We start from the raw sequence: 13316 nt of genomic DNA, 5'->3' as shown, positions 1-13316 counted from the left end.
ACTGGATTGTGGATACATTGAAATGTTTTTCAATCAGGATCATCCTCCAAGTATTCCTGTTCATTCATGTCTGCCTCAAATTGCTGGTAAATACATAAAATAGTTACTTGCTAATCAATTTAATGCACGATCCTTTTCTTGCCTCCCTTCTTGTGTCAGGGTGGGCACTACACATTCTTATCCTAGCGACATTTTCATGTACCTTCAGGAAAGATCCCATCTGAGAGACTAGCTTGCAAAATGTTTAAGAATTGATTATTGTGCTTTAGTGGAGACTATGTTGCTTTGTGTTTTATTCAAAAGCTGAGAAGCCAACATGAATGATTCCAAGTCAGACCAACAATATACAGTGTACTCTCAGCTACTGCATGTGATCAATGTAATAAAAAGTAAACCAAAGTTAAAGTAGTGTCTTAGAGCTAAATGAATCCTAAAACAAATCCAAACGCTGCAGGAAACTCTAGTTGATGCATAAGCACACCCAGCAGTTTGGTATCAAATGATATCCATTCAGGAGCCAATTTATTAATAGGTATTAGTCTGCTTACATTTACCAATATAAACTTGTACTCAAGAGAACACTAACTAGCCTATATGTTTAAATTTACCAAAGTGATTTCTATGTTTTGTCATATTATTGGAAAGTAGAAGTATTATTCTGCTTTGATAATTTACAGTTTTCTGTATTATATCTAATTTTTAAGCCATTAGGTCATTTAACTAACAATACCATTTAACTTACAGACCTCTGTTGACATTGCAGTCAGTCAATAATTGTGATGTCTTTGAAAGTACAAAGATAAACAGTGTTAACAGTGTTAACTTTAAAGTTGAAATGTTGAAACATGTATAATACTCAACAAAATATACAATTCATTATGGTCAAAGGAACATGAAAGAATAAGCTTGTTTCATCTGAAGACAAGAAAAGCAAACAAAAATTCAGAGATCTTACTCATTTAAAACTTTGGGCCATTCACACACATATCAATACTTCACTGTTTCTACGTAATTAAGCCCAACATGGTTATTTACAGTGTTCATTTCACAAAGATAATTAAGTATGTGCTTACCTGGCAAATGAGGGGAATTTTGCACAATAGCATCTCAAATACCTTGGGAGGAAGTGTGTGTTTGAAAACTTTCAGAAGTTCCTGTGGTTGCCCACACACCAAAAAGGCATTGCTGAGATGTTCAAGCCCCATTCAATGCTCCCCTGAAACAGATTTATAAGATTAGAGCAGAATTTTAAAGTTCTTCAAAATATACATTCTACAAGTTACCAAGAAAGCACCAAGCATTGAAACTAAAAAAACACATCAAACTAAAGACTAGAGGACTTCCCTCGTGGTCCAATGGTTAAGAATCCTCCTTCTAATGCAGGGGACGCGGGTTCAGGCCCTGGTCCGGGAACTAAGATCTCACATGCTGTGGGGCAACTAAACCCACGTGCTCTGGAGCCCACGCACCGCAACTACTGAGCCCGCGTGCTCTGGAGCCCGTGCACCAGAACTAGAGAGAAGCCCACCCGCCGCGATGAAGAGCCCCCATGCCACAACGAAAGATCCCGCATGCCGCAACAAAAGATCCCACATGCCGCAACTAAGACCCGATGCAACCAAACAAATAAATGTTAAAAAATAAATAAAGACTATCTGAACAAGCCACAAAAAGAGTAAAGAGTATAAAGGGGAAAATGTTGAGCTGCCAATTAAATAACTTTCTGACCCAAATTACTATTTAAAAGTGCACTCTTGAATTGTAAATGTTCACATTCTGCTATTTGGGTATGCAAGAGGGAGGTACTGAGTTTTTTTAAAAGGCTGGGGTTTGCCATTACTGATATGAGTTATCTTTAACTCTACGTATGTGATCGATGAAGTATTACAGGTGAAACATCTTGATGTTCCAGCTAAATAAGACTTTTAAAACATAGATTGTATTATCAACGAGCTGAAACAAGATTTAGTGTAACATGAATTACATATCCAGGGGAGGAGAAGAGATTTATGAACTTTGATTTCTAGGTGGTTTTAAAATGAGTTTTAGGATGATTGGCTGTAAAGTAACTAAGAATGAAAATTTGTGAATAGTGGAAATTAATGATAGAGTCTCTCTTTAAGTTAAAACATGTAATCACTTAGTCTCACTACCTCGTTTTAGGAAATAGGCAAAGATCAGTGAAATAACTTAAGGTTTCAAAGCTAATTAATGCCAGAATTAGTAACAGAACCTAATTTTCTGAACCTTGAGACTATAGTGTGCTGCCTCTCTTCAGGTGTTATGTAATAACAGAAGTTGACATTTTGACATATTTAATATAACTAAGTAGGAAATAAACACTTTGTATCAAACCTTTTAAAGAAAGAAAAAGATATAATAGTGCCTCTCAAGTTGATGGAGCTAATGTAACCTAAAAACAATAATCAGTTTGGTTAATTAGATCAACCAACCAATAAATCCAATCAAATCAGCTAATCAGAAATTTCTCTTAAAACTTTTGGCTCTATGGTCCCTCTGGTTATATAGACATAAACACAACTGAGATGGCTACAGAACTACCTGGCAGCAAAGTAGTAAAAATGGGGTGGTGGCAGGAGGGAGTAGAGAAAACTGAGATTACAGAAAACTGGGTGAAAAATTATTGCATTAGAACACTGGTTCTCAACCAGTGTACTGTAATAACCTAGGGAGGTTTAAAGAATACTGACACCTATATATCTGGAGAAAACTATAATTCTAAAAGATACATGCACCCCAATGTTCACTGAAGCAATGTTTACAATAGCCAAGACATGGAAGCAACCTAAATGTCCGTCGACAGAGGAATGGATAAAAAAGATGTGGTACATACATGCATTGGAATATTATCAGCCATAAAAAAGAATGGCGCAGTGGTTGAGAGTCCGCCTGCCGATGCAGGGGACACGGGTTCGTGCCCCAGACCGGGAAGATCCCACATGCCGCAGAGCGGCTGGGCCCGTAAGCCATGGCTGCTGAGCCTGCGCGTCCAGAGCCTGTGCTCCACAACGGGAGAGGCCACAACAGTGAGAGACCCGCGTACAGCAAAAAAAAAAAAAAAGAATGAAATAATGCCATTTGCAGCAACATGGATGGACCTAGAAATTATCATACTAAGTGAAGTTAAGTCAGAGAAAGACAAATATCATATGATATCACTAATATATGGAATCTAAAAAAATGACAGAAATGAACTTATTTACAAAACAGAAATAGACTCAGAGAAGACAAACTTATGGTAACCAAAGGGGAGAAGGGGATGGATAAATTAGGAGTTTGGGATTAACATATACACACTACTAAATACAAAATAGATTACCAACAAGGACCTACGGTATAGCACAGGGAACTATAATCAATATCTTGTATAATCTATAAGGGAAAAGAATCTGAAAAAGAACAGATATAGATAAATATATGTAAAACTGAATCACTTTGCTGTACACCTGAAAGTAACACAACACTGTAAACCAACTATACTTCAATTAAAAAAAAGAAAAAAGAAAAAAAAATTCTGATGCCTGGGTCCCACCCCAGAGATTCTTATGTAATTGCTTTTGGGTTTGGTGGGGGATTTAAAGAATAAGCAACCAAGATGAGAATTTCAGAAGTAAAATATAGTAGAAGTATATAACCCTAAAAGTGCTAATTAATTTAGGGGCTCATAGAAATAATGTTAATCACCTTTGAGAGAGAAAAATTTAAAAACTCAAATTTGCAATTTTTGTTTTATCATCTCAATATTTGTAACATTCACCTCTAAATCTAAACTATTACATGATAGCTCTTAAACATAAAGTAAGTAAAAATAAAATGTAATAAAATAATTGTTATTTTTCTTTTAATTTATAACTCATAATTTTCCTCTCCATATTTATACTATCCCAGCTCAAAAAATGTTAAAGCTGAAAGGTTCTTTGTATTTTAATTGCCCCTATATCCAGGGAGTATCCTTAAGCAGTTAAAAATTTTTTAAGTTTTGATTCATACAACATTTAGTCATTTGGAAAACCCATTTACTTAGAATTTTATCTGACAGTAAATAAGGTGTTCTTGTATTTGGCTTTGCTTCTCCATCTGCCCACTTCCAAGACTGCAACCAAAACTAACACTAACTGTAACATCGTGGAGCTGTAACTGTAATAAAGTGAAAATGCTGGGACAGTTTCTCTTAAACTGAAGCAAGTTGGTTAACACGTCTAGTTAGTTATCTGACATACAAATACCAATCCATAAATATTTCTCAAATATAAATTATCATAAATAACTGCTTACAAAAGAATGTTTACATTCTTACCTCTGGATAACCAAAGTTCTCCCATTCGTACTTCTTGCAGAAAAAGTTGTAATTTTTCATTCTTTGCTGGATCCCACAACTAAAAGAGTCACAGAATATTTAACAATAAGTAACGAATGTAAGGTATATGGTTACTCGTCAAAATTATTTAACTTTTATTTTATTTATTTATTTTGTTGCACTGGGTGTTACTTGTGGCAGGCGGGCTCCTTAGTTGTGGCCTGCAAACTCTTAGTTGCAGCATGCATGTGGGATCTAGTTCCCCGATCAGGGATCGAACCCGGGCCCCCTGCATTGGGAACACAGAGTCTTACCCCACCAGGGACCACAGGGAAGTCCCTTAACTTTTATTTTAAAAGCACATCTTGGGCTTCTCTGGTGGCGCAGTGGTTGGAAGTCTGCCTGCCGTTGCAGGGGACGCGGGTTCGTGCCCCGGTCCGGGAAGATCCCACATGCCGCGGGGCGGCTGGGCCCGTGGGCCGTGGCTGCTGAGCCTGCGCGTCCGGAGCCTGTGCTCCACAACGGGAGAGGCCACAACAGTGAGAGGCCTGCGTGCCACAAAAAACCCAAAAAAAAGCACATCTTGAATCTAGTCTCTAAATCCAAGCATGACAAATGCAGTTGTTCTTTATATTTAAGACAATTTCTTAAAATGGAGTTATAATTTCAGGCGCCAAAAAAAATATATATATATATATATACAGCAGGCGATGGCTGTGAATTGTCACCATGCACATTTGATGGCCTTCCTAGATGGTACCTTGTTAAACCAGCACATCCAGCGTCTGCCAGGCTGCAGCCTGGCCAGTTTTATACTTCAGCTTCTCTAATCCCTTGACACCTGGAACCCTGATTACCATTTTATATCAGCTCTTGTACTTTTCAATATACTTTCATGAGTTATATTGTCATTTAGATCTAACAACTCTGAGAAATAAAGTCAGAAGACTAGGGTAATTTCTTAAATTTAGCTCATGTTATAATTAAAAAAAAAAAAGTTGAAGCTCCCTCCTAAAGCAAACAAATGAAAAAAATGGCATATTCAAGTTTGGTTGAGGTGTTTGTAATAACCTCATATTTTACCCAGCTTGCTAAGTACACATAGGAGAAATCACACTGTAATCAACTATAACAAAGGTAGTTTTCTTTGCAAACCTATTTTCTTGCCTAGGGTATTAACCGTGCTTGTTGATTTAGCAAAGCGCATGGCGGGGGCTGGCCGGGCAGCTGGTGATATTCAGAAGGATGCTGTGGTTTGCTGCAGGCTGGTTCATGAAAGTGACGAGGTTCACAGGATGGCATCATCACTGGTACCATGCCAAGGGCTGGTCTTTAAAGCTAAAGTGGGCAATCCCTAGCCCAAAGTATCAACTCCACTGCCAGTCACTTCAGCTTCAGTCTTTTATATTCAGAGAGTTTTTCTGTTTATTTTCCCCAAGAATTCTCTTTTTTAAATGGTATAAACCTGCAGATGAGATCATATTCTAAGCTTTTATCAGCAAACATGCTGATGATCAGTAACAACCACAGGTTTCATTCATCAGATACTTAGTGAGCCAAGAGCAGGACCCTCTAAGGAGAGCTGGAAGGGGAAGGAGATCAAGACTCCTGTGCCCATCCCCATGGAGTCCAGAGTCTAACCAAGAGAAAAGACAAGTATGCTTGATATCAATAACACATTAACAACAAAGTCCAATGTCTCTGGGGCTCATAGTACATTCCATCTGGTTGGAAGATCAGGGTAAGTTTCTCAGAAAAGATAGCATTTGAGATGTGGAGAAGCTCAGTGAAAGTCTGATGAAGAAAGTACAAATGATGCCAAACTGCAGGGAAAAATATCAAGTGAGCTTATGTAGCTGGATTATGATAGGGTGAATGGAGCAACAATAATAATAATTACCAATTACTGAAGGCCAGCTATGGACTGAAAACTTTCCATGTATTATTTCTAATCCTTAGGAAAATAAGGCTGTCAATACAGAAGGCACCCATGGTGCCAAGTCCTTGGCGCCAAGCTGAGAGGGTTCGTCTTTCATCTGCAGAGTAGGGAGCTACTGCAAAGTGTTACATATACACAGCTGCGGTTTAGAAGGAATTTACTCTGAGAGCATAAGAAAAGAGGCAGTGAGACAGTTAAGAAATTATTACAGTATCCTGGGTAAAAGGTGATAAAAGCCTGAGGTAGTACAGGAGCAATGGAAATAGAAAGGGAATAGGGTATGAGATAGAGAGCAGAAAAATAAGGGGATTGATTGTGGAAGATGAGGTTGATATTTTAAGCAAGATGAGTTGTGTCACAGCAGGGAGCCTAGGGCTCATCAGAAGCATCACAAGGAAACAGAGGAGGAGGAACAGTGGCAAGGGATGAGATGATGAATCTACTCCTGAACACACAAAGCTGAGGTGCCAACAGATCATCTAGCCTACAGAGTCTGGCAGGCAGGCAAAATTTGGGGCCCCAGGTCTAGAGCAGTACATCTGAGGTCACTTATGGAGAAGGGAAGGAGCTTCCAGGGAGATAAGGGATTATGCAGAATCTGAGAGCACTGTTTCACAAAGGATGGGCTGAACGAGCTATTAAAACTGCAGTTTTCTTGGGCTCCACGCAGACCTAGCAAATCAGTCTAAGTAGAGCCCAGGAATGTGCATTTTTAATGAGCTCCTCAGAAGATTCTTATCAATTCTGAAGTCTGAGCATCACTGCCCCCATAACCACTGGGCTACCCCTGACCTCCTAAATCAGAATGGCTGGTGCTTGGGTCAAATAATCTACATTTTGACAAATGCCCCAGGTAAATCTAATGCAGACTGACCACAGACCATACTTTGGGAAACAAAAAGGGCCTGGGGTGAGGAGGAAGAGAGATCCTGGAAGGAGGAAGTGACATCTCTCTGTGCCTTAGTTTATTCATCTATAAAACTAGAAGAACAGGGCTTCCCTGGTGGCGCAGTGGTTGAGAGTCTGCCTGCCAATGCAGGGGACACGGGTTCGTGCCCCAGTCCGGAAAGATCCCACATGCCGCGGAGCTGCTGGGCCCGTGAGCCATGGCCGCTGGGCCTGCGCGTCCAGAGCCTGTGCTCCGCAACGGGAGAGGCCACAACAGTGAGAGGACCGCGTAACGCAAAAAAAAAAGCAAAAACAAAACCTAGAAGAACAGAGTGGTTATGAGGATTATATAAATGAACATTTGAAAAATCCTGCTTCTGCCTCTTCTTCATTTGAAATAATCCAGATCTTCATCATTTCCCACCTAGACGGCCACTGATGTTTCTGCCTTTGACTTCCCTCCTCCACCCCATACTCCAAAAAAAAAAACATTGCATCCATTCTCTGAAATAAAATCACCGTCACTGGTTATCTGCCATGACAGAAAAATATCAAAACTTTCTGGTTTGGCATTCAAAGCCCTCCACAATAAGACACCAAACTACCACTCAGCTATCTCTCTGGCCACAACACTTTAAATATTGCAATTTCGTAGTCTGTGCCTCTGCACAAGCTGTTTCTCTCTGCCTACAATAAACAATATTCAACAAATATTTGCTGGGCACCTACAATGTACCGGACACTGTTCTAGGCACTGGAGAGACAATGGAGAGTAAAAACACAGACAAGGTCTGCCCTTATGGAGCTGATTCTAATAAATAGAAAGCATTAATCAAATAATCACACAAACAAATGGTGTAACTTCAACCATGGATAAGGGCAATGAAGGAGAGGGACATGGAGCTGACCCAGGCTCTGCCCCAGGGAAAGCATCTCTCTCATGCCCAGCCATGGATACTCCCTGTCCTGCTTTCTTAACTCTGTCGATTGCACCTTTTTCCCTAAGAGACTCCATCTTGAAACCTCAGAAATCTCTGACTTCTGCTCTCCATGACCCTTTCATCAGTCAGCAAGAACTATCTATTCTTTCTGGAAAATTTATCTCACATCTCTCATCACTGGTTGCCACTGACACCACCGCAGTTCAGGATTTTGATTACCTCTCACCTGTACTACTGCAATAACTTTCTTTTCCTCCACTCTATCTAGCATACTCCTGCCTGATGTAACCTAAAAAGTTTTTTGCTTTCCTCCTTTTTAAAAAAATTCCTGCTCAGAAATCTTCAGTAATTCCCCCATTGAATCTGAATTCCTTAACCTGGCCTTCAAAGCCTTCTCCGATGCGGCCCCTACTTAGCTCTCCAACCTCACCTCCCACTATCCCCCACTGGGACTCCTCTGTCAAACTGATTTACTGAATGGGCCTGGCAGATCCCCCATTTTGCACCTTTATGTACATTCAGTTCCCTTCATCCTGAATGCTGTCTCCCCTGAAACCAGGACCCAAATTTAACACATCCTTCCACACTCATTTGATGCCACCTCTTTTCCAAAGTCTTCTGTGAAGAACTGCATGTTCCAAAAACAGCCACAGCAATATTCCCAGAGCTAGATAGAGGCTATTGCCTCTCCCCTTGAAACTGAGTGGGCCTCAATGCAGTAGAAGTGGCACCACCTGGCACGCGCCCACATGTTCTCTCTCACAAATATATGTATAAATACATATATACAGTTAACCCTTGAACAATATGGGTTTTAACTGTCCAGATCCACATATACACGGACTTTTTCAATAAATAGGCACTACGGTTGAATTGCTGTCGGTTGAATTCTCAGATTTGGAACCACCGACACGCAGGGCCAACCTCAAAGTTATTTTCAGATTTTTGACTGAGGGAAGGGTCATTGCCCCAACCACTGTGTTGTTCAAGGGTCAACTGTGTGTATCAACACACACACACACACACACAAATATATCACACACTTGCTTGCCCGGTGGGACCCATCAACCATACTGCGAGGAAGACCACGCCACTTGGAGAGGATATGTGCAGGCGTTCTGTGCAACAGACCCAGCTAAGTGGCCAGCAGCAATAACTGCCCAACGTGTGAGGGAGCGAGCCTTCAGATGACCCAGCACCTAGCCCTGGGGTCAACCTGGCTGAAGCTGAGCGGAGCAGAAAGGTGTGATTCCCACCCAGCCCTACTCAAATTGCAGATTCAGGAGCAAAATAAGATGTTTTAAGCCACTAAGGTTAAAGGAGCAGTAGATCAGTAGAACACCTCCATGATACCCCTGCCCTGAAAGTGATCCTCTACCTCCTCTGTGCTCCTGTTACGTGGGGGATAGTCTTCCCCCCCACCCCCACCCACAGTCCTAACCTCTGCCACACCTAGAACAACGCCTCACACATAGGAGGTGCTCAACCGACTGAATAAATGAAAATTCATAGAAGGACCTAAGAACTCTCTGTTTGAGAGATGATGTGAGTTAGTTAAGTTGGACCGATCGCTAAGATGATTGTGATTATCTTTAAAAGTAACTAATCAAATTCCATTTTGGAGAAAACGAAGATATGTTCTGCTTTTGAGCAAGAAGAAAGGCCCAGTAGGACAGGAGTAGGCGGTGCATCACTGTCACCCGGCCGAGGCCTGGCGTGGGTTTCTAAGTGTCTGGTGCTGCTCAGCAAGGGCAAAGGCTTCTCTTTCTTTTTTATAAACTAAACGGAGCGGCTTTTCCTACCTGCCTAGGCTTTTCCTAGCTGCCTTTTCACGACCCCAAATGGTTCTTCCTTCGTTCCTTTCCTTTCGTAGCGGACAATAAAAACTAAACGTAAGTTGAGCGGAAACGGGGTGAGGGCAGGCAGAGCGGTGCTGGGAAACGGCTGCTCAGGAAACGGCTGCTCAGGAAGCGGCCTGGGACCCTGAGGCCGAGCCGGGATCTGCATCGGCTCGAGGTTCCTCACTGTAACGCCACCTCGGCGTCGCTAAAGTACTTCCCCTGGGCGCCCCGTCCCTCAGCCTTTTGCTGCTGGGCTCTTCTTTCTGCAAACAAAACGTGGCACGTGCTGGTAGGGGGCCGTCCCCACCCAGGCTTCCGTCCCGCGGGCCTTTCGGCGGCGTTGGCGGCACCCGCGGCCCGGCCTCGCTCCGTGGGCCCAGTCAGCCCCTCCGCCACCGGCCCGGTCAGCGCGTCCGCCGCCCTCCCAGCCCGGCCCGCCGCACCTCCGCCGCCGTCGCACTCACTTTCCCGCCTCGGGGTCGCCACGCCGCTTCCGGTCGAAGCAGACGCAGTAGCCGAGGAAGGCGACGGCGCCACAGGCCTCCAGGGCCGCCAGGAGGCAGAAGACTGTGCGGACGTAGGGCATCCGGCCGCGGGCGTCCCACGAGTTGGGCGCGGACCCGCCAGCGCGGGGAGCCCGGCCGGCCGGCAGGGGGCGTCGGCGCGGCGCCCCTCCCAGCCTCGGGGCTTCCTGTGCGCCGGGCCGCGGGCGTGAAGAGCTGAGGGTCGACGCCTCGCACCTCGGCCGGCGGATAGAGGAGGAAACCCAGGGTCCTAGAGGAGGAGTGTGGGAGTCTCACAACCACCGAGTAGGAGAGCTCTGTTCGAACCCAGGTCGGTCGTACTCCAAATTCCGCACCCCTTACCCAAACGCACCCCAGTCCCTCTGCCTATGACGCCCATTCAGGCAAATCACAGTATGTCGGGAATCTGGTTAGCTGAGGTACTGATCTTTCTTAGGCCTGTGTTCCCTCAACTGCAACTTTGAGTCATAACTCTGGTCATCTCCTAGTTCACAGTACTGCCCACCGAGCACCTGGACACTAGTCCGTATTCCCCAACCTGGTATGCTTTGTCACCTGCAAGAACCCAACAGTCCAAAATCCCCAACCACCTTAGCTCGATAGCAGGAGGTAGGAGGCATGTTGAAGTAATAATAATAGTAACAACAATAATAATTTAGCCTAGAAAAAAACGTTAATTTGCTGGTCTGGGCCGGGCCTGACAGCCAAAGGTCCCAGAGGAAAAGCAACTCCAAGAGACCCATGACACTTACTAGCCTAGATGCTTTTCTAATACTTGCCTTATTCAGCAGACATAGCAGAAGGGAAGTAAGACTTTATTCCAAATATCAGAGTTTTGACTTTATACAAAGCCAAAGAAAAGGCATAAGCTAGGTAAGGACCTTCTTTTTTGTTTGATTGGTTATTCAGTTGCTACTTACGATTTCCTGATGTTACTACCATGTGCATAGCAAAATGATCATCTCTGCTGTGACTTCCACTGGGGCTGAGAAGCAGCCCATGGCCTCACTATTCAAAAGTTAGCCGGTGTAAGTTACATGCATGTAATTGTTTTCTTGAGTACTGTGTGTTTCTTCCTATAACTCAATCTTCTATTTGGGAGCTTGGGCTATTGTCAAAACCTGATTATAAACACAAACAAGATAGGGTAGCATCAGCCTCCAGTGTTACTGGTGATCTGGGAGTGGTTTTTAGCTCAGAATCCTGGTGATGGTTTTAGTCCAGCTCCAAACGATCTTTTTCTAGGCTGACTGCTCTTGTCTTCTAATAAAACTACTCTACCTGTCCCCCACTTCCCATCCTTCACTTCCACTGAGCTCATAGTTAATCCTTGTGGTACATGGAGAGGGGTGGCGCCAGGGAAACTGTGGAGACTAGCAGGGTGTTCAGGGACAAAGTAAACAGTGACATGTAAAGGTAGGAGAACTATTAAGGCAAATAGAAATAAACAGCTCACTGAAGTTGAAATTGCCACAGAGACCATGCCATAGAGTAATTGAAAAATTTTCAAGCAAGTTTCTAAGGTAAGGGTAGATTTTTCTTCTCAAATATAGATACCACTCTTGCTAATTTGGTGATGAGAATTCCAGTAGGGACTTCCCTGGCGGCACAGTGGTTAAGAATCCGCCTGCCAATGCAGGGGACACGGGTTCAAGCCCTGGTCTGGGAAGATTCCCACATGCCATGGAGCAACTAAGCCCATGCACCACAACTACTGAGCCTGCGCTCTAGAGCCATGAGCCACAACTACTGAGCCCTCGTGCTGCAACTACTGAAGCCTGTGCACGCCTAGAGCCTGTGCTCCGCAACAAGAAAAGCCACCACAATGAGAAGCCTGTGCACCGCAAGGAAGAGTAGCCCCTGCTCACCACAACTAGGGAGAAAGCCTGCACGCAGCAATGAAGACCCAATGCAGTCAAAAAAAAAGAATTCCAGTAAAGCTTTTTCAAAATTGAGATAGCATTAATAATTGTTCTATGATGGATGATTGCTCTCTTTCTTTTCAACAGCGTTATTGAGGTTATAATTGGTATACAGTAAATTCCATATATTTAAAGTGCACAATTTGGGACTTCCCTGATGGTCCAGTGGCTAAGACTCTGCACTCCCAATGCAGGGGGCCTGGGTTCGATCCCTGGTCCAGTAACTAGATCCCACATGCCACAACTAAGAGTTCACAAGCCACAACTAAAGATCCCACATGCCACAACTGAAGATCCCACATGCTGCAACTAAGACCCAGCGCAGCCAAATAAATATTAAAAAAATAAAATGTACAATTTGATGCATTTTGACATATGTATACATCCATTGAACCATCACCAAAATCAAAATAATAATCATATCCATCATCCCCCAAAGTTTCCTTGGCCCCTTTTTTTAATCTGTTCTTCCGCTTATCCTTCCCTGCCTCCCCCACCATCCTCTGCTTTGTCACTATAGTTTGCATTTTCTAGATTATTATATACAGTTGACCCTTGAACAAAGTGGGGGGGTTAGCAGTGCCAATTCTCTGCGCAGTCAAAAATTGTATAACTTACAGTCTGCCCTCTGTATGCGTAGTTTCACATCCTCAGATTCAACCAACCTCAGATTGTGTAGTACTATAGCATTTACTATTGAGAAAAATATGTGTAAGTGGACCCAGGCAGTTCAAACCCATGTTTCTCCAGAATCGACTCTAAATGGAATCATACAATGTGTACTGTTTTATTGTCTGGCTTCTTTCAATCAGCATAATGATTATCCATGTTGTTTTATCAGTAGTTCATTTTTATTGGTAAATAGTTTTGATTTTATGGATATACTACAATTTGTTTAACCATTCATCTGTTGATGGACATTTGGATTATTTCCAGTTTTGGG

At 43.0% G+C, this 13316-nt stretch overlaps 2 protein-coding genes across 2 annotated transcripts in view; both read right to left on the bottom strand.

Annotated features, from left to right (window-relative positions):
* The window catches only part of KIAA0586 (KIAA0586 ortholog), a 150805-nt gene extending 149664 nt beyond the window's left edge, over nucleotides 1-1141 (bottom strand). The window contains exon 1 of the mRNA XM_029237835.1: nucleotides 1074-1141. The gene's annotated coding sequence lies outside the window, so the exon portion shown is untranslated. The remainder of the gene's footprint in view (nucleotides 1-1073) is intronic.
* On the bottom strand, nucleotides 15-10513 carry TOMM20L (translocase of outer mitochondrial membrane 20 like). The gene is given in 5 exon segments (XM_029237842.1): nucleotides 15-83; nucleotides 1074-1216; nucleotides 4319-4397; nucleotides 10371-10404; nucleotides 10407-10513. Coding segments are annotated over 5 exon segments (417 nt in total). The 3' UTR covers nucleotides 15-29.
* Between the last annotated feature and the right edge of the window lie 2803 nt (nucleotides 10514-13316).

The sequence above is a fragment of the Monodon monoceros genome, unplaced genomic scaffold (assembly GCF_005190385.1).
Source record: "Monodon monoceros isolate NGI ecotype Baffin Bay Population unplaced genomic scaffold, NGI_Narwhal_1 Super_Scaffold_21, whole genome shotgun sequence".
In the NCBI taxonomy this organism is placed as follows: Eukaryota; Metazoa; Chordata; class Mammalia; order Artiodactyla; family Monodontidae; genus Monodon; species Monodon monoceros.
Note: the sequence above shows the minus strand (reverse complement) of the source record. Positions and strands in the feature narration are given on the sequence as shown.